The following is a 21,831-nucleotide window of genomic DNA, read 5'->3' as shown; positions in this document are numbered from 1 at the left end:
CAAAGATTCAGCAGAAGCCAGCTGCTTTACTTCAGTGCTCAAGATCCTATCAGGGAAACAATAGCCCACAAGACACTGATTTGATGGAGTCAACGGGGTCGGAGCCAAGAGAAATTCCAGACTGCTAATGGGTGAATATCAGCCTTCCCATAACTGATTAGAATATAATCTAAACATTCTTAAACATCTCAGTCATGATCTACCCGCCTATACATAGTCCTTATGTGTTTTCTTAAGGGCTTAGTGAGTGGATTGTGTACTGCCAGTAAATCAAGTTCATAACAATGTCTCTCGGAAATTGTGATTTCCAATACTCATCCATGATGTGATTCATTTTATTACTCTTTCACGGAGTTCATCGCCAGGTCACAATGGATAAGCATGAAGTGACATTTCTCAATCAAAGATGTGTTTTGCTCACTTTGAGAAGATAGAAACTGCTTTTAAACCGAACAGACCCAAAACCCTAACAGATTACAGGTGCATGGTTTTAATGTGTCCTAAATGCAGGCCCTTGGTGGCCATGTCAGCTTGATTTGTTATTCAATTATGTTATTTCTTTATTTGGATTAGACTATAAAACCCCATTATGAGGTAACCGTTAGGCCAATCATGTTGCTTTTGGCTCAAATCCTCTTGAACAACATATTCTTAATAGCTCTTCAAGACTTATTAATAAAGCATAACTTAACCCTTGTGTTGTGTTCAAAAGCTGTTACCGTTCATGGTGTTTGCGTGTCAATTTTGACCCATGATTTACCTCAGTCCAAAACACCAAAAAAGATGACTATCATCCAATATTGTTTTAACTACATCATAACTAACTTATAATGCATTCATAACCGTACAATCCTGTTGTAATTTAATGTTATGGCCCAAAACACATTAAACCACATATTGCACACGTGCATATGTGTGTTCAGGTTCAAGTGTTAGTGTACATATTCTTTGAGAAAGGTTGAGTTCCCGTGGGGGGAGGGGGGCAGATGGATGGGAGACCAGGTGCATGTTGCGAAAAATTATTGTTACAGTTGATGAAGGGGGTGGGGCTGGGGTGTCTAAAGTCAAAGGTGAATCTTGATTGGGCCAAATTTGACCTCGAGTCACCCCCAACAATGCTGCTGGGTCTTCCCAGACCCCAACACCAAATTATACACTTTTTTTTTAGAGACCTTCAGACTTGGCTAAAATGGATATCATGAAGCCTTGTTCCGATAAAAAAAAACTAGAGCGTAGTGATATTATAATTTTAACTGGAAACGGGTCATGGGAGACCAGAACACAACATAAGGGTTAATATAACAAGTGTGCATAACATACTTTTGGTTTTACTAAACGAACACAGATTGGAAAAGGCTCCTCACCTATTATTATGTAGCTTAAAATGAGAAAATAAATACCTGTCAGAGACTGTCTCATTGATCATGAATATATCAAACTGGATTTGGGGATTTGTTCTGAAGGGAAGGTATTGTTTTTGTATAGGTCATTATATTTACACTTAATGAATTACTCTTTATAAAGTTCTTTAAAAGGAAGAGATTGGATCAATTAACAAATAAATAAATTCGCACCCATATTATTTTTTGGGGTAAAATATGAATGACATTATATTTATACTTTTCACAGATTTGTTGATTTAGTACGCATATTATATTCATATTTCACCTTTTATTTAAAGCTTCATCTAGACAGTTGTTATTTTCACCGCTTTCCCCCCATTGCGTTCTCTCACTGGTTGAAAGTTTTGCAGTGTAACATTTTTAACCAATCAGACTGAGGGCAGATGAGCAGCTTTACTCTCTACGTCACATCCGATTCAAACAACGGCGCGCGCTATGTTTCTGCCTGATGTCCACAAACAACTCGGTTTTCTTTCAGTTTTCTACATTTAAAACAAAGATTTAACGGTGACGTTTGGCAACACAAACTCGTAGTTGTGGCTTAATGCTCCTGAACAGAAGACACAGACTGTCATTTATGGTAAGAAGCTATACGTATTATCTAAATTAACCATAACCATGTTTAATGTTTAGCATAACACACCGTTAAGCTAGCTCTCTTGTTTACACACTCAGCGATGTTTTGTCCAAAAATACACCTAAAGCTTTCTTACTTTGAGACATTTTGGGTGACTCAGTCGCTGCCATTGTTCTCATATGATGAATTGGAAATGGGGGACCCTGATGTAAACAAGACGAAAGTCTTTCTCTGGTCTGCATCCCCTTAACAATTGTATGTTTTGAGCTGTACTGTACTGTACCCAATATACAAGCTGTTAATAAACTTTTCAATCAATCAATCAATCAATCAATCAATCAATCAATCAATTCAATCAATCAATCACTCAATCATTGTGTGGTGTGTACACAGTCGTCCTGACCTCGCTCAGCTGTCATCATGTCCCAGACCAACTCCTCTCTCCTGGACGAGGTGGTGCAGTGGAGTCAGGAAACCTGCCGCCAGGAGCTCAAGTCCGTCCTGCCAAAACTCACCATATCCTCTCAGACATAATCAGGTTTACTCATTTGATGTCATGATTCATAGCATCATACACTAGTGTTTTCAATAAGGAGAGTCCAGTGATATGCAGGTCTTGTTTTGAAGTTTTGAAATGCTCAAACTACTGAAAAAGCATTGGAATAGACACACTAAATGTGGGATTATGTCTACCTGTCTATGAAATTAAGTGTTTTATGAGGGGGAATCAGTATGCCCGTACAGTCTAAGATGTTAAAGTTTGACAAACATGTAGTTTAGTATGTTCGAGGAAATCTGTGCAGGTTAGGTTTTGCTCAAGCTTATCCATCATACTTTTTCACTGTTATTGCAATCCTTATCTACTGTATAAGGAAATATATATGATTTGAATTTGCAGTGGTTTTCCTTGACTGTTTTTCACTCTTTGCATAATAACTCTGAGAGTTGGGATGACCATATACGTAAGTTTCTTCATTGCACAATTTATAATAATCAATCACCTCATTTTGTGCCTTGAGTGTTACTTGTGATCTAAGTATGATCATACTGCATCCCTGCAGGTGTGTTGAAGATCATTACAGACATGTTCCTCCCTCATATTGGTTTGTCTGAGCTGGAAGATGAATGCTTCTCCAAGATCCTACCAAAGGTAAACATTAAACAATGTCATGAATGCAAATACACGTGAATAGAATTAGTTGCATAACACAGAGTGAATGCATGTGATGGAAAAAGTCTTTAAATTAGGTGATAATCTCTGAACTGAAGGCCCTTAAAGATCTCAAACAGCACAATATATAGGTAGTTGTTTTCCAAATGTCACATAACATTTTTGATTGAATTGAAGATTTTTCAATGTCAGTTGGTGATGTTGTATGTTTCTTTAAAGTCTTTCTTTTGACGAGATCTCTTTTGACGAGTACTTCCTACATATTAGAAGTTGTAGGACTTGTTGATAGAGCTTTATTTATCTTGTGAATATCTGGTTCATTTACATTTTCCCTTAAAAGTGTTTATTGATAAGTCTGTGTGACTGTTATTGCCCCTATCTGTCATAAATGTCTGCAGGCGGTGACGATGTTTGACCGCATGATGAAAGAAATCATGAACCAAGTTGGAGGCCTGTCGAGTCAAAACACTGAACTGTGTTCCTTTCTCAGGAACATCCTGCAGGTACTGCTTGTTGTTATCAAAATGTTCAAATTAGAATGACATGTTATGCTATGTAAGTTATATATTCTCTGACAAACATTGCCCTAACTTCTATACCAACCAATATGTTGACAAGATGCTGTTGTGTGTTTCAGGCAATGATGCAGATAATCGATGCTCTATCCACCTGCGTGCGTCATGTTGGTTCGTTCGAGGAAACTCCTGATATAGACGCCATCCGCTCGTTACCAACTTGCATCCTGAAAGTCCTGAGGGAAACCTTTCAGCACTGCAAGGTACGTCTGCTTAGTCACTCTTAACTTGTAATGCAGCTCTTAATGCATCTATAATTATTACAATGACATAAGAAATCATGCATTTAGTTATCAGAATTCAAAAATGGGATTTGATCTATTTAGCTATTGTTATTTATTCAAAAGGGAAAAACTGTAATAAAAAAGTGCTTAGTTTTTTCAGAACATTCAAACATTCCTAAAGGGACTCATTTGTACTTCCTCCTCATTATCCTCTTTCTTCTTATGCAATCATGTATTACCAGAAGTGTAACTTTAGGTGCAACAGCTCATGATAACCTCACAACAGGAAACTGTGATAAGCATCTCTTTGTCGCAGGAAACACTCGGGGATAAAAAGGGAACATCAATTCAATTCCTAATTTTAATAGAAACGAGTTATCAAAGTCAAAGTCAACTTGTTTGTCAATCTTTCAGTTGGTGTGTACAGACAGAGAGATCGAAATACCGTTTCCCACAATCCCGAATATAAAAAAACAAATATGTATAAAATATGTATATCCTACACCACATGTGTCAAACTCAAGGTCCGGCCCTTGGTGGATTTAATTTCGGCCCGCAGGATAATGTTTAATTACTATTAGATCTGGCCCGCCGGTATATTGCACGCACACCTTCACTCAATCCTGAGGGTTTCCTCAGCTCAGAGCCTGACCCCAAACATTGATGAACTTGCACCCAAGATGAGATGCCAAGTATCTGGCTTGAACTAGCATCACAGAGCAGCAAACTGAGTTTAATGGATGTTTCCTTCTGCACTTTCTTTCTTGCAACAACAGGACATGTTTGGTTTTTTCTTTGAGGGAAATCGAAGCTGTTGTTGGCCTGTGGGAAAATGTAATCATGAGAAATGACTCCAGAAAAGCTGCAGATAGAGCCATAAGAAATGAATGCAACTGATTATTTAATGTTTAAAGTTGTTTTTAATAGGCAATAATTTAAGATTTGTTAGTTCCAGGTTTAATATGTGCAATAAGTTCATTTCAATAAGTTTTGCAATAAACATTGAACCAGTCCGGCCCTCGACTAGTACCCATTTTTTAATTTTGGCCCACTGTGTATCTGAGTTTGACACCCCTGTCCTACACAATCAACAGACACATTTATACATGTGAACACATTAAAGGTGGGGTAGGTAATTCACTTCAGAAACACTTTTTGTTATATTCCATGGAATGCTCTTAACATCCCGATAGCAATGAATATATTAAATGCTTTGACATTAAATACATAAAAAAATGTCGTCTGTGGAAGCCGTGGCGCTGTAAAAAGCACGACCAATCATCTGAGCCGGCCCGGCTAAAATAACTGGATGGCCTACCTGCCTGTCAGCCTTCCATCTCGTGCACAAACTTATCTCGTGCCCTCATTGGTCATGTGCGCGTTCGTGTGTGTTGGAGGAGGGGCTCTGTAAGGAAGTATGAAGGAAGAGGCAGATTTTTTTCAGTTGTGTACTTTCAAATTCTAGCGCACTCGAGCTGGTTTCTCCATTCTTACCTACCTTTAAGATTAAAACAAAAAACACAAAAATCAATATATACAAAATAACAGTCACTTCAATATCATTAGTGCAAAATTGTCCATAGAAGTACGGTGGCCCGGAAGTGCAAGACACCACAGCATTTCACAAAACACAACAGCATTTCAGAAAACACCACAGCATTTCACATTGGACGGAAAGGGTATTCCTTTAGGGAGAACACTTCTTGTTTGTGATTGGACAGAGCCAGCCAGAGAAGCACTGCTGTGATTGGTTGTTTTTGCTGCCAGTCAAGAAATGACGCTTCGTGATTGGTCAGCACCCGACAGCGCAACATGTCCCAACCTTTATATATACAGTCTATGGTCCCAACACATCAGCCGTTAGCTGTTAGCACACACTCAGAGCTCACAGCTCCTCATATCTGTTCAGAAACTGGACAAAAGTTAAACAAGTACAAACCACAGACTGTCTATGTCATGGTGAATACAGTCGCTGCTTTATTTATGTCTGTATGACGTTGTTGTGAGTGTGGACGGAGCAGCTACAGCAGGGGTGTCAAACTAAATTTCATCACGGGCCACATCAGCATTATGGTTGCACTCAAAGGGCCGGTTGTAACTTTAAGACTATATCATTAATTAATATAACTTCATAATTAACTACGTCTGAAAGCAGAAGTCTAGAGCAAATAATTGCAAGTCTCTTCAGTAAGAATGTCACAATATGATTTTAAAAGAAAAGCCACATTCTGGAAAAACATTGATTGTGACATTTTGAAAAAGAGAAGTGACATTTTGAAAAAGAGAAGTGACATTTTGAAAAAAAAATCTATTTATGAGAAAAAGGCTAATTCTAAGAAAAAAGGCATATTTGGACAAAAAAAGTCAAATTCTGAGAAAAAGTCAAATTTGAGATGCATTGTGGGACATGTCGTTTATGGGCAACGTGCTTCTGTAAAGTAGCATGTAACCGTATAATAAACATATTATATTCTTTGCAAGCTCTTGTGGGGCCACATAAAATGAAGTCGCGGGCCGGATTTGGCCCCCGGGCCTTGAGTTTGACACCCCTGAGCTACAGGTTAGTTTAGCCTGATGGATCCGATTCCATTCAGAAAACACGCATTTTAAAAGCTTTTCGCCTGCCTTCTTGTCTGCAGACTTGTCAAAGCATTAATTCATGGTTTTTACTAACCGGTATCAGTATGTAGTTACTTCGGCATCACTTTGAAACGTGTATTACAGTTAAATCACGGTCAATATGTTCATTTTGTTGTCGAGTTTCACCGCAGCTGTCAGTGTTTACTCCTGTCATTCAAACAAGACGTGCTGGAGAGGGGGCGGATCGATCAGGCTAAACTAACCTGTAGCTGCTCCGTCCAAACTCACAACAGCGTCATACAGACATAAATAAAGCAGCGACTGTATTCGCCATGACATAGACAGTCTGTGGTTTGTACTTGTTTAACTTTTGTCCAGTTTCTGAACAGATATGAGGAGCTGTGAGCTCTGAGTGTGTGCTAACAGCTAACGGTTGATGTGTTGGGACATGTTGCGCTGTCGGGTGCTGACCAATCACGAATCGCCATTTCTTGACTGGCAGCAAAAACAACCAATCACAGCAGTGCTTCTCTGGCTGGCTCTGTCCAATCACAAGCAAGAAGTGTTCTCCCTAAAGGAATACCCTTTCCGTCCAATGTGAAATGCTGTTGTGTTTTGTGAAATGCTGTTGTGTTTTGTGAAATGCTGTTGTGTTTTGTGAAATGCTGTTGTGTTTTGTGAAATGCTGTTGTGTTTTCTGAAATGCTCCGGCGTTTTGTGAAATGCTGTGGTGTCTTGCACTTCCGGGCCACCGTATAGAAGCGTAAAAAAAAACAAAAAAACATTTATTTAATATTGATTTATTTGTGTGAAAATGTGACTAATTGAAAATGATTTGAGCATACTGTGCATGTTGTCCTCAGGAGAGTGAGGTGGTTTATTGCGGCCGCCGGTCCCTGGTGGCCGACCTGCTGCAGGGACTCTTTAAAGAGGCCTACTCCCTCCAGAAGGCTCTGCTGGAGCTGCTGGAGCCGATCTCACTGGACAGCAGCGCCTCCGAGGAAGAGGTCTCTGACATCGTAACAGGTATGTGTTTGTGTGTGTATTTGTTTTCCACTGACACATCTTTTAGTATTAAACCCTTCTGATGTTAAAAGTTATTTTTTATCTTCCTCAGTGATTCACAACCTGCTGGATATCTGCTCCATCACCTCTAACTTGGACATGGCACTGCATGCAAACACATGGAAGTTTGTCATCAAGTCAGTACTGCAGACACTCATGTTGTCAAACTTAATGTCATGTTATCTGTGAGTTTAAGTATTGGAAATCATGTAATAGTTCATTTGGTTACATCTGTTTAGACAGAGTCTGAAGTACCAGTCATTGGTGGAGGAACATCTGCATCACGGAGACATCAGCAGCAGCCTGTGTGACAACCTGCTGGCCTCCTTCCTCACCTCTGTGGAGCTCGCTGAACAGATCACACACGCTGGACTACAGGTAGTAAAGCTCTTAATGGTGAAAAAAGATCCACAAGATATTATTTGTACATTTCTAGATAGGCAGGACATTGTATTTCAGTGGTTTGTCCAATAAAGCTTTATAGAAAACGTAAATATGTCAACCCAGGAACAGGACAGTCCTTAACACAACTACAGTCTCCACTATAGCATTTATTTGTGTGTGTTTTACAGAAAACATGACCCTTTGGATTATCAGAATAGATTTGAGCTCCTGGTGACCTTTTTTTAAAATTATTGCTCCTTTTCCCTTTCCAAAGGAGTCGACACAAAGCCCAGAATACAAACTGTTCCAGAAAACTGCAAAGATGTGCAGATTCTTTGCCAACACGTTGGTTCATTACATAAAGGTAAAGAAATGGATGTTCTTGATCATTTCTATATCTGTTACATTTTCATTCTGGGCTTCAGAAAACAAAGCAGCTGAACTTAAATCCCATCATTTCTTATCATTTGAACAGGAGTTTAAATGTTTTCTGACAAAGTATTGCAACGACTTTCACCAACTCTACCTCCAGATAATGTGGTACGTGTGGTTTTAAGTTGCAGATTCAGCCTTTAATTGATCTTTTATCATTGAGTAGTGCGTAAACTTACAGTTGAATGTCTTTCAGTAAGTTCCCTCCCAGCCTGTGTGCTCCAGCTCTTCCCCCCGCTCTGTCCGGGGAGCTGCATACAGCCGCTCTGGTTCCCATCGATGCCTTCCTGCTCCAGCTGCTGCCTCTAAGGCCCTTCGCTGAAATTGTCCTCCAGCAGGACCTGCGTGAGTTTAACGTTGAATCTTTTTATTTCAAGATATTCAGGCAGATGCTTTTCTGTTTCCCTTTGCTGTGGCCAGGTTTTAGAGGATCTTCAGTGATGAGTTGAGACCATTCCTTATTCGAAATAATGTACTTTTGTGAGGTTGTGCCCGTAAAGTAACCTTAGGTAGGAGGACGCTCCTATCAAACAGAAAGTCCAAAGTCACTATTGTATGCTTAAAGGTAGGGTAGGTAAGAATGGAGAAACCAGCTCGAGTGCGCTAGAATTTGAAAGTCCGCAGCCGAAAAAAATCTGCCCCTTCCTTCAGACTTCCTTACAGAGCCCCTCCTCCAACACACACGAACGTGCACATGACCAATGAGGGCACGAGATAAGTTTGTGCACAGATGGAAGGCTGACAGGCAGGTAGGCCATCCAGTTATTTTAGCTGGGCCGGCTCAGATGATTGGTCGTGTTTTTTTCAGCGCCACGGCTTCCACAGATGACATTTTTTTATGTATTTAATGTCAAAGCATTTAATGTATTCATTGCTATCGGGATGTTAAGAGCATTCCATGGAATATAACAAAAAGTGTTTCTGAAGTGAATTACCTACCCCACCTTTAAGTGATTACTAGAAATACTGAAAGGACCATAAGTGGCGACTTTTTGACTACAGATGGGGTCCAAAACTAGCAAGCCACATGAATGTCTGGGAGCAAATACATTTTATATGCTACAGAAATATGGCCAGGATCCGTGGAATTTTGGGTTGCAGATTAGAATTTGCAAAGGGGGGTTTGTTTAGCATGAAACACTTGAGATAACTTAAGGATAAGTTAAAAAAGAAAGTAGAAAGAAAGTGAGGTCAAAGAAAACAATTTCTGCTAAAAAGTGAGCAATGATTGAGAGTCAGACCTAAACATTTCAGATGTGTGTATCTCACACTGCACTGTCACTTTAATTAATGTACCGTTTTGTTATTCATGTTTTATTATCTTTGCTTTTAAATGAGTGTTTTTAAATGCCCTTTGATAATATGTTTCTTAATGTCTTTCATTTTTGTAAAGCACTTTGAATTGCCTTGTGTTGAAAGGTGCTATATAAATAAACTTGCCTTGTGTTGGGAAAATACTGAATGTACTCTTCCAATATCAGAGTAGCACATGATAACAAAGGCCCTACGTAGCTGTGTACATAACAGGATGTATGATTACCTAGAAGAGCATCCGGACTGTTTTAGGCATAAGATAGCTATGTGATTAACATGATGATTCAGCCTCTATGGAGATAGACATATGACTGTCATGTTTATTGCTTACGCAGGCTTTAGCTAATCTGAATTAAACATTGAATACTGCTTTGAACCGGTATTCCTCCATCTTGTGACTGTAACATTCTCTTGTACTGTATATCAGCACGTGAAGGACACTGTTCAGGAACTAGTTGATGCTCTGTATGTGATGACTACTTCCATTCTTGAGAGGATAATAAATACGTATATCCTGATATTGAAGATCAAGCCGGTGACGAGTGATATTTTCCTAACACCTTGCCTTGCCTATTACAAGATAATAGATGTCTTAAAACAAGGTTGCCAACATACAATGTTAAAATGTCCCTTGTGTTGTTTGTGTGCAGGGCTGTCTCCTGAACATGAGCTTCCTCACTGTCTCCTGCTGGTGAACGTCCTGGGTCAGCTCTCCTCCCAACCAGAGGAGGTGCTGCAGCTTTGGTACTCTGGCAGCCACTTCTCAGAGGAAACTCCCAGGTAATAAACGGCTATCATCCCCAGAATTTGTGCTGTTGAAACATGTGACTAAAAGAGATAGTTTGGATCTTTGGAAGTGGGGTTGTTAAAGAGACTTATCCATAGTTGGTCTGTTACCTGCAGTAGATTCCTAGTTTGGAAAAGCAGACGGGGGTAACTTACGACATTGTATTGCTGTGATTGGAGGCAGCAGCAAAACTATTTTAGCCACCTTAAAGAATATCAGAGTGTTGCTATATTTAAATATTTTCAATGCTTTGTCTTGCTGTCAGATGGCCCTTTCCAACGGGGAACTAAAGCCTTTATTCCACTAAATCCACCAGACACCATTATTTAGATACTCTACTAATCCTATAAAACACTTTTTAAACATGTTTTAATTTCCAGTTTCTTACTGTTCAAAGAGTTAATTAATTTCAGATCCAACATAACAGGATAGGATAGGATTTAATTTAAGATAAGGTGAGTTTAGATTGCATTTTTGCATGAAAAAGATTATACTATTCATCAATGTATTCACGCTAATGTGTAACGATCTCAGAAATGCGTGTTTTTTAAAATGTATTTTAAATATTTTCCCACCCCTTCTGTTTCCAGGCTCCCTCTCTACCAGGCCTTGTTCACCAGTTTCAGGCGATGCTACACTGAGCGCCAGGTACCGGTGCTGTTGCCGGGGGTGATGATGAAGGGTCAGGCCCAGGTCCAGGTCTCTCTGCACAACCACCTCTGTGTGCAGCTCTGTGCCAGCGTGGCTGCGGTGCCTCCGGTGTTCCTCCCTGTGCTGGTGAGGTCTACACACACACTGTGTCCAGTGCTGCTGATAACATTAAGACTATTTTCCATCGTGTATGTTTTGGTTCATCTCTGGGTACATGTGCAACTGCGATATTATATAATATAATTTTGAAATGTGTGCTCCACTTATCTGCTAATCACATCAAGCACTTTCTAAACCAACAGCCAGCTACAGGGGAGGGATGGAATAGTTATGTCTTCACTTTGAGGAGCTTTCATCCCGCAGAAGCCTGTCAATTGTTCTAAATGTAGCAGTTGGAGTCTAGTAGTAGTAGAGGAGTACTTTTCAACAGATATCAGATGGGAAACATGACTGTTAATTCAGGTGAAGAAGAAACTTATTTTAAAGTCCTAGTTGTTTGCAAAGATCTGTTGGAAGTGAAAGCACTATAGATATATAGAATAGAATAGAATGGGATGAACCCCTCTGTAATGGTCACACATGCAGAGCACACGGCACACACAGTGAAATGTGTTCTCTGCTTTTAACCCATCCTAGTACCAGGAGTCTAGTGCTAGGAGCAGTGGGCAGCAGCGCCCGGGGAGAAATGGGAGTGGGGGTGTCCGGTGCCTTGCTCAAGGGCATCACGGCAGGGCTGGAGGTGAACTGGGACCTCTCCAAGTAGCAGTCCACACTCCATGTTTAGGGGTGTTTCTCAATCGCGAGTAAAGCTGCTTCAGAGCCACTATTTCAAGCATACTACGTCATCGAGTGCCGCCGAAGTACTGTTCCAATCTCCAGCATACTTGGAAATCTACCGAGCCCGGCGTACTCCGTTTGGAGAAATATCGAGTGTGCACATGAGTAGACTTCGCGGTCTTAAAATCCCCACAATGCTTTGCGCACGGACCAATTTCCCCAAATCTGTGACGGAAAATGTAAGGCGGGGCCTCTCATATGACGCACACCTGCACACTTGCTAGCGTGTTCCACTCTTCGTTTTCCGAATGCCAGGAAGTATTCTTGACTCGCTTCTGAAGCAAGATGCTCGGCAGACATGTGCTACCAAGCAAGCGTACTCGCGATTGAGAAACACCCTAGGTCTGTTCGGGGACTTGAACCGGCGACCCTACGACTCACAGTCCAAGCCCCTACCGACTGAGCCACTGCTCTGTGATTTTAAAAGTGAAAGTGCAATCAAAGTATTTATTTCTCATCAGCCGTTCCCTACTGGACACACACATCTAGCAATTCACCCCCCCACGTTTTAGAAACAACAAATGTCAATTGAGTTTGAGAAAAACCGATTGGGAATTACAGAGTGATAAAGAAAGCAAAACTAAATCTGAAACCAGACTTTTGTGTTTTATTTTATCGCATGTACTGTCTGGAATTTGTGTTTTATCCTCAAGGAGTTGATAAAAACCTGCAACTCTCACGGTTCAAGGCTTTTATTGGTCATACGTACAGTGTAGTTATGACGATGACAATCTTAGGTCACAGGCTCCTCCAACAGTGCAACACAATAAAACAGAAAAACAGAAAAAATATAATGCAAGTAAATAAAAATAGTGAAATAGTGCAATAAGAGTCTATATACAAGTGATTGGAATATGATATAATCTTGGCAGGAATGTGATTTAATTGGCAAGAACTCATTTGCTAAGCCATATTGAAGGGTTACGATGAAAGCCTGCCAAGACGTCTTGAGTCTCTCTTGGACCTGAACTAACCCTAAACTCATCTGTACATGCGTGCTTGCCATGAGTTTATAATCTTTAGTTACTTTGCTTATTATAACTATATAATGTTATAAGGTGTAATTGGCTGATATTGGTTTATGACATATACTGTTTTTAAATACTGGCAATTTGTATTTGATCAAAAATACCAAAAGAGATCGTAGCCCATTAACATGTATAGCTCCATTTAATCATTAGTTAATACAACCTAACTTTATATATTTCTGTTATATGTTTTATTTAATATAATTGTAGACTTTAATAAGTAAAAAAACATGTATTGTTCAACGATTATATAAGCAGGCAAACTAGAACAGAACACATGGAGCTAGACGTCTCGGCTGGTTGGACTCTGGATTTAAGCTTTTTATTTATTTTGGATAACTTTCTATCTGTGTGTTGCTGCAGGATTTCCCCTCATTCACTGCTAGTTTTTCTTTCACTTTCATTTTCTCTGTTACTGTTACATTTTGTGGAATTGCTCGAATGTTTATTTAATTAGTTCGTTCTCCCCCTCCTCCCCCTGTCTCTCTGACCTCTCTTCATCTCTTCAGGAGCGCTGCTTGGTGCAGACGGTGCTGCAGGCGGACGCTCAGACCGCTCTGCTGGCCACAGATGTTTGGTGCTTCACTGCACGGTGAGCGCTGTTCACACATATAGCTGAACAACTGATCCGTGCATACTTTTGGGCAGATGTATCAAGAATCAGAAACAGAAACAGAAACAGGTTTATCACCATGTAGGTTGACACGTACGAGGAATTTGACTTGATGTCGTGGTGCATACGTAAAAGAAAACACAGAAAGAGAACTAGAAAAATATTAAAAATAATACAAAATATAGTCAAATATAACAGTATTTACATGGAAATGGAATGGAATAAAATATGGAGTAAAAATCGACAGTTATAAAAAAAGAAAACAGATATTGTTGTACATTGTGTGCATCATTCAATGTAATGCATAGAGCAAGCTACAGTATAAAACAAACACTACTTAAGGCTGCTTATAACTTATATTATTGAGCCACTGTTTCACTAAAGTTGTATTAGTGCAAATGTTTTCACTATGGTAAATGGACTGTACTTATTAAGCGCTTTATCAGGTCATCACGACCCCTCAAAGCGCTTTACATACTACGAATCATTCACACCTCATTCATACAGAGCAGTACCACTGGCTTTAGGAAGCTAACATTCACACACACTCACACACACTCACACACACATTCACACACATTCACACACCGTTGGCCGTCAGGAGCAACCTGGGGTTAAGTATCTTGCCCAAGGATACATCGACATGTTGACCGCACGGAATCAGATCGAACCCACAACCTTTGTATTTGTATTTCCACATGTATATTTTCCACATGAATATATTTTTACTTTTGAATGCTATTTTATTTCTATTTCAGAAATATTTTGGATTGTGTATTTCTAGTGTCTTAATTTCTCTTACGTACATTGCCTTTTATGCTGCTGTAACGCAAACATTTCCCAAATTGGGATCAATAAAGTACTTGTTTGTCTGTCTGTCTGTCTGTCTGTCTGTCTGTCTATCTATCTATCTATCTTATCCATCTTATCCATCCTGTCTGTCTGTCTGTCTATCTATCTATCTTATCCATCTTATCCATCCTGTCTATCTGTCTGTCTGTATGTCTGTCTGTCTGTCTGTCTGTCTATCTATCTATCTTATCCATCCTGTCTGTCTGTCTATCTATCTTATCCATCTTATCCATCCTTTCTGTCTGTCTGTCTGTCTATCTATCTATCTATCTTATCCATCTTGTCTGTCTGTCTGTCTGTCTGTCTGTCTGTCTGTCTGTCTGTCTGTCTGTCTATCTATCTATCTATCTATCTATCTATCTTATCCATCTTATCCATCCTGTCTGTCTGTCTATCTATCTTATCCATCTTATCCATCCTGTCTGTCTGTCTGTCTGTCTATCTATCTATCTATCTTATCCATCCTGTCTGTCTGTCTATCTATCTATCTATCTTATCCATCCTGTCTGTCTGTCTATCTATCTATCTATCTTATCTATCTATCTATCTTGTCTGTCTGTCTGTCTGTCTGTCTATCTGTCTGTCTGTCTGTCTGTCTGTCTGTCTGTCTGTCTGTCTGTCTGTCTATCTATCTATCTATCTATCTATCTTATCCATCCTGTCTGTCTGTCTATCTATCTATCTATCTTATCTATCTATCTATCTTATCTGTCTGTCTGTCTGTCTGTCTGTCTGTCTGTCTGTCTGTCTGTCTGTCTGTCTGTCTATCTTATCCATCTATCTGTCTTCTGGTTGAAAGACGACCGCACTCCCTCGCCGCCACAGTTGCCTACTCCTGTACTGCGACTGTATATTAAATCTACTGTTATGTTTTCTCCTCTGCTTGCAGGTACGGGACAGCAGAACTGTGTCTGCATCATGTCGTCCTTGTTGCTCAGCTGGTGGGTAGAGATCAAGATTATACACAGTCCAGTGGAGAGAATCCATGTTGTGGATTCATTGTTTTGAAAGATTAAGCAGAGAACCAGACCTGATTCATAAAGACTGTAGACTTGATATATTTAGCAGAAAGTTTCCAGGATCTCATCCAATGTCTGAAATCTTCACTCCACAGGGTCACGGATGATTCCCCATGTCTGTGACCTCTTCCTGAGCGCTTTCTAAAATAACTCTAAATCCCCTTAATCTCTCCCTGTGGGGTTATGAGTTAGTAGGGGGTCCCGCATGTTTACTCTGGCCCCCCAACAGAGGTGACAATTGGTGTTGTTGGATCTCAGGGACAACTTACATACTTCTTACGTCATCAGATTAAGCTGGATCCAACTCATTTTGATGCTCGTTCCCTCCTTGCTGATTGGACCCCTCCTGATCCTCACACTTACCCCTTTCACACCAACGCAACTCCGGTTCAAGCTCCGTGCTAGAGCTTTTCAGGTTCAGAACCGGTTCTTCGGTTTAGCTCCGGCTCTTTTCACACCGCCCAGAGTCCGACTGGTGCTGCGTCATTGCGTCATCGTTTGCGTCATGACGTAACCGTTTGCGTGCCTGCTTCATAAAGCCAAACCGCGCGGAAACCCCTCACAGCTCACACCGACAACAACAACAACAACAACAACAACAATGGCCGATTGTGTTGAAGCGCTTGTTAAGTTTCTCCATCGTTGTGTACAAACTAGATAAAACGCGGGCTTTTTGTTGTTGTTCAGGAGTTGATCCCGCCCCTGCCCCTGCCCCCGCCTCGACGTAAGCGTGACGTATGCGGTTCTTGCTTCTAGCCGGACAATTTTTTGGTGCTTGAAACAAACCGGATTCCGGAGCTAAGAGGCTGCTCCGCTGCGGTGTGAACAGGAAAACCCGGTGCTTTTCAAGCTCCAGCTCCGAACCGGCCCTGAAACACCGTTGGTGTGAATGAGGTAAACTGTTCCTCACACCGTTCCTCACACTGTTCCTCACACTGTTCCTCCCCCCTCTTCTCTTCTCCCTCTCCTCCCCCAGGTGAAAGCTTGCACCACTGAGTGTTACCAGTCGCTCCACCTGGGCCTGCTGCTCAAACGCATGGTTTTCCTCATGACGCCCGAACACCAGGTCAGAAACACTGGAGAAATGAATAGTTTGATCATCTCAGGAGTAACTTGAGGGTGTCAATTCACATCACATTTTTCACAGTTTTGTATTAAACACTAACTCACATACTTACTACAATCAAATTTGACTATTTGATATATGTGAACACTGAAAGGCCACACAAGATAAAAGATGATTCTGTGATTCAAGTATTCTAGCCTTTTCAAAAAAAACAATTGTACAGTACTGACTGAATATCCTCCTCAGTACGGTCAAATGCAATGGCTATCTTTTTACTACAAATTGAGATGAGAACACCATTCCTCTGAAATATTTCTACTATTTTAAGTTTTGACGATGGAGAGTGGCAAGACATTAGTCTCTCATAACAGTTGGGTTGAGATCTGGTGAATGCAAGGGCTATAGCACATTATTGGGATACTGGTAATGCATATAATCACCGTCATGTGTACATTTCACAACTACTCAGGTTTACTTCTTAAATCTGTCCAACAATCCTACTTTCTTGTTTTGGATGACGGTTTCTGATTGTGTCCATTTAACCGTAAATTAATAATAACATATTTTGCTGTGTAAGATGATTACCTTCATATCAGGTGATTTCTTTCCCCCCCATCATCTCAAAGTGTTTTGTTTTTCCAGATGGAGCTGTTAACTCGTTTCCCGCCGTCTGAGGTAGAAAACCTTTCAGTGTGGAGACATGTCCTCCTCAGAGCTCTTTCCCAAGATGCTCGTCACCGTGTCGAGACCGACATCATCAGCCTCGCTCAAAAAGCTCTGACTGACTGGCAGAATGGAGGCTACAAACTAGGACAAGTGGACAAAATGGTGAGGACGACCCTAGATACGGCTCTGATTACGTCTGTTAGTTTTAACCAACCCTTAGCATGAATTAGAAGTAGCCTAATATCTGCTTTGCCTTCAAATGTAGAGGCAGTAGTTTTCTCACTTGAAGGAAAGGCCACCTTCTCGCCAGTTTAACGTTACATGGACGTTTTAATAAGGTTTTAAGTCTTGACGGCATAATATAAACTTATTGCACTGAATTATAACTTGTTTGTTTTGTCTTATTTTGTATTTCTTTTATGATTCATTTTGGATTGTTATAAGCTGTTAGACTCAGATGTAGGATTAAGCCTTCAGTGTTTACTCAGGCATACAAAGTTCATGTGAAAAGTTGTCTGATTATTTTTTGATCTTGTTGGTTTTTAGTCACTGTGGAATTGTTCTCAGTTTAGTTCAGATGTATGTGTCACAGTGTTTGCAGGATTGTCGTCCAGTTGCTATCAGTCAAACTCTGGGCAGAATGATTACATCCAGCTGTGAAAAACAATGCTAGGAAGCAGGGTGGGGATAGTTAAACGGGACAATCTGCACAAATGTTGGAATTGACAGTCCCTCCTGTGTGCAGAACACGGTGCTGCGGCCCCTCCTGGCGGTGGTCCGGGTGCAGACCTCTCCTGAGGACCAGTGTGTGCTGTCTGCTCTGAGGGTCCTCACACAGCTGTGGTTACGAATGAGTCCAGAGCAGGTGAGATCCTAATACATGCACACACTCATGAGTGTAGTGTAAGGGCATGACTGTAACCAGGAATGTCGCAGTCAGGGTTTTGTTGCCCCCTCAATCCAAGTAATTTAATATTGAGTATCTGATGATGCCAAGTCCTAATCTGATCCTTCTATCTTCCAAGAACAGCTGCACAGTGCAAACAAGGACATTTCATTTATTAAAAGGGCTAACCCTAACAACAAATAACAAGCTGTTCCTTCATGTATTTTCTTTTTAAGTCATAAATAAAGGATCAGATCAGGCTTAACATATCGAATCTGAACAGTTAAAAAATGCTTTGATGTTGTACGATGCTGATCTTTGAGATTAGATACAGACATTCTTACCGTTACCCCTGACCCCTGCCCTGCTCCAGGTGCAGAGCCAGCCCGCGCTCCACTGCACGCTGCAGCTGCTGCTCTCCATATCAGCCGTTCTAGTGAAAAACATCGAACCTCAAGTCATCTACCAGGTATGACGTTAGCTTCAGAGTTCACATGTATTAGATCAGGACTGGAGGGAGCTTCTGTTGACTGTAACTGTGTGTTTATGTGTGTGTGTCCAGGCTCTGCTGTGTGTGGACGCCGTGGTGTCTCAGCGGTGTGCCGATCAGCTGACGCTCGCTGCTCTGGAGTTCCTCTCCTCTCTGGGGAAGATCTTCGTCCCCACAGACAGCCAGGTGATCACACCCCTCTGCTGCACAGTGTCTCACCTTCTGGTTCTTTGCACTCCTCACCAGATGTTGTCAGACATTTATTCTACCGCTGTTCTCCTTCGAAGTTGCTCCCAACATTTAGGCCAACAGATAGGTCAAATATAAATGCAAATTAGTTTTGAAGAAGATAGTAAAAATATGGATGATCTTTTGTCTGTTGTTTGCAAATTAACAATATGCTAATCATGTTCTGTATTTAGTTGCTTTTCTCTCTCTTATATTCATGAAGTTACTGATATTTCAGCGTTGCCACGTATGCAGTTTAAAACTTCACTTCAAATTTAAGATGTGCACTTTTGAGACATTTTACAGACAAAAAGTCATGAAAATTGTATTTTTCAAAATGTAAATAAAGTCAAGATATTGTCATAGTAAGCCATTTCATAACATTTCTATTGTATAGTATGTAATAAAAAAACATTTACATTTAAAAAAAGTAATAGTATTTGACATTAATCAGTAACAGTCAAAACTGTGGATATGAAATGAGAACATTTTAATATAATCCTATGATTTCTCTTTCAAACCCACTTTGTGTCCCACAGAGTCAGATCCTGCCGAGGCTGAGCGGCCTGTTTGGAGCCATGTTGTCCGACAGGTCCTGGCCGCTGCACCAGCACGCTCTGGAGGCCTTCTCTCACTTTGCAGAGGTACGGCAGGGATGTAAAAGCTGTTTCAGAAGTTATCCTGTACTGCCCTTGACTGTGTTGTAAACTTAACGTGTCATATTGCTCTTTAAGATTACAAACCATGAAGAGGTCATTTCCCAGAGTCTGTGTGTTGAAGAAACCAAGGCGAAGGTGGTGAACTATCTGAGCAAGGTAAGGAGATTCTAATGAAAACTATTTTCATCAGATTCACTTCAACAGATTGACATAAACGAGTCAATGTGTCGTTGCAGACTGTAAATGCTCGGGAACATGTGGAGTCACGGCTGCAGAGGATCAAACTGGAGAAGGTCGTTATTGAGAAACACAACGAGAGGCTGGAGAGCGACAAAGAAAATGCTTCTGACAGAATCACTGCTGAAGCTGCTGCTGAAACACTCACTGCTGAAGCTGCTGCTGAAACACTGGCTGCTGAAGCTGCTGCTGAAACACTGGCTGCTGAAGTTGTAGCAGACTCAGAGGTGAGTGGTGTCACAAAGTTTAATTACAACTTCATTCAATGGTTTCCTGAATCTTCCTCACCATGCAGTCTTGCTTCATCTTTAGACTCTCCAGGTCACTCTGAATGGCAGCTGGTCAGTACAACACTACCTCCTAGTGGACAATTTAACACATGTTCACTAGGAGGTAGTAGTATAATATGAACCAGGCTTATTTTATTTTAATTTGATAGTTTCCAGGAAACACTTAAAGAGGCATAGGAGAAGGATATGCGAGTTAAAGGTAGGGTAGGTAATAATGGAGAAACCAGCTCGAGTGCGCTAGAATTTGAAAGTACACAACCGGAGAAAATCTGCCCCCTCCTCCAACACACACAAATGCGCACATGACCAATGAGGGCACGAGATAAGTTTGTGCACGAGATGGAAGGCTGACAGGCAGGTAGGCCATCCAGTTATTTTGGCCGGGCCGGCTAAAATTATTGGTTGTGCTTTTTACAGTACTACGACTTCCACAGATGACATTTTTTTATGGATTTATTGTCAAAGCACTTAAGATATTCATTGCTATCGGGATGTTAAGAGCATTCCATGGAATATAACAAAAAGTGTATCTGAAGTGAATTACCTACCCTACCTTTAAAGGTGCCGTAGGTAAGTTTGAGAAACCGGCTCGAGATCGCGAGAATTTGAAAATACACAACCGGAGAAAATCTGCCACTTCCTTACAGAGCCCCTCCTTCAACACACACGAACGCGCACATGACCAATGAGGGCACGAGATAAGTTTGTGCACAGATGGAAGGCTGACAGGCAGGTAGGCCATCCAGTTATTTGAGCCGGGCTGGCTAAAATGATTGGTCGTGCTTTTTACAGTACTACGGCTTCCACAGATGACATTTTTTTATGGATTTGTTGTCAAAGCACTTAAGATATTCATTGCTATCTGGATGTTAAGAGCATTCCATGGAATATAACAAAAAGTGTATCTCGAGCCGGTTTCTCAAACTTACCTACCCTACCTTTAAGTGTTTGGTTAGTTTTGCAAATTGTAATCAGCATTTATATATATTTTAAATGAATGTATCAATCTGTAGGATATCTAACTTATTACGATTATTTAGACTTACATTGCAATTGTGATATGTGTTAAAACACTAGAGGGGATTACATTTATTATGCATTTTTTTCAAGAGTATCTAGCAAGTAAAGGTTTTTTATTAGGTTTGTAGGATGATACACTACTACAACAATCCTAATGCTTTATATCGTTCTCGTAGCTCAGTACAAACGTTCCTTAGCAGTAACACAAGTAAAATAGTACTTTTATTTAGCAAAATACTTCTCAGTCAGATTATTACATAACGTCCTGCTCAGCAAGTCACCATTTCATTTGTACAAGCGATCCTGCCTCATGTCAAACTAAATCATGTTGTGAGAATTAGATTCATAAATGGATGTATGACGTCCTTGTCGTTCCTCCTCCTCTCTCTCAGCCGTGTCCAAAGAAAGCTCGGCAGGAGTTTTGTGCAGAGGAGGAGTTCAGCCGCTACGTCACCACCGCTGAGAGCGCTCTGAAAGCTCTGCAGGCTCTCACAGAACGCACCTCTCCTCCAACACCTCCACCCTGGCTGGAGTCCAGACTGCAGGAGCTCCAGACCATCCTCACACACATCAGAACAGCCACACACACAAGCTAGCCCCAGATGTATTTACTTCATATATAGAAAAACTATTTAAAGTCTGTGAAACCCTTTCTCTGCTGCTGTGAAGTATCAGCTTTTAAACCGGTTGTTTTGTTTATTAAACTTGTTTGATTACAGATAATTGTTCACTTGTATTTATTTAGCACTTAGTCAAACAGGAGTCTATTGAGTACCC

General features: G+C 40.7%; 1 protein-coding gene across 2 annotated transcripts; it reads left to right on the top strand.

Annotated features, from left to right (window-relative positions):
• The first annotated feature begins 1,830 nt into the window (after positions 1–1,830).
• On the top strand, positions 1,831–21,772 carry cunh1orf112 (chromosome unknown C1orf112 homolog). Of its 2 annotated transcripts, XM_034146321.1 has the most exons (26): positions 1,831–1,983; positions 2,374–2,496; positions 2,903–2,942; positions 3,042–3,130; positions 3,550–3,654; positions 3,789–3,929; positions 7,394–7,556; positions 7,648–7,732; positions 7,835–7,973; positions 8,254–8,343; positions 8,455–8,519; positions 8,608–8,756; positions 10,376–10,505; positions 11,103–11,289; positions 13,538–13,620; positions 15,383–15,434; positions 16,489–16,578; positions 17,221–17,406; positions 17,990–18,109; positions 18,504–18,599; positions 18,693–18,806; positions 19,388–19,492; positions 19,583–19,663; positions 19,744–19,864; positions 19,919–19,971; positions 21,447–21,772. In XM_034146321.1, the coding sequence occupies exons 2-26, from the start codon at positions 2,401–2,403 to the stop codon at positions 21,648–21,650; spliced, it is 2,784 nt and encodes a 927-aa protein (XP_034002212.1). In that variant the 5' UTR covers positions 1,831–1,983; positions 2,374–2,400; the 3' UTR covers positions 21,651–21,772. The 2 variants fall into 2 exon arrangements, with proteins under 2 accessions (XP_034002212.1, XP_034002211.1); XM_034146320.1 differs by having other exon boundaries at positions 19,744–19,971.
• The last annotated feature ends 59 nt before the right edge of the window (positions 21,773–21,831 follow it).

Source organism: Trematomus bernacchii, unplaced genomic scaffold (genome assembly GCF_902827165.1).
Source record: "Trematomus bernacchii unplaced genomic scaffold, fTreBer1.1, whole genome shotgun sequence".
In the NCBI taxonomy this organism is placed as follows: Eukaryota; Metazoa; Chordata; class Actinopteri; order Perciformes; family Nototheniidae; genus Trematomus; species Trematomus bernacchii.
Note: the sequence above shows the minus strand (reverse complement) of the source record. Positions and strands in the feature narration are given on the sequence as shown.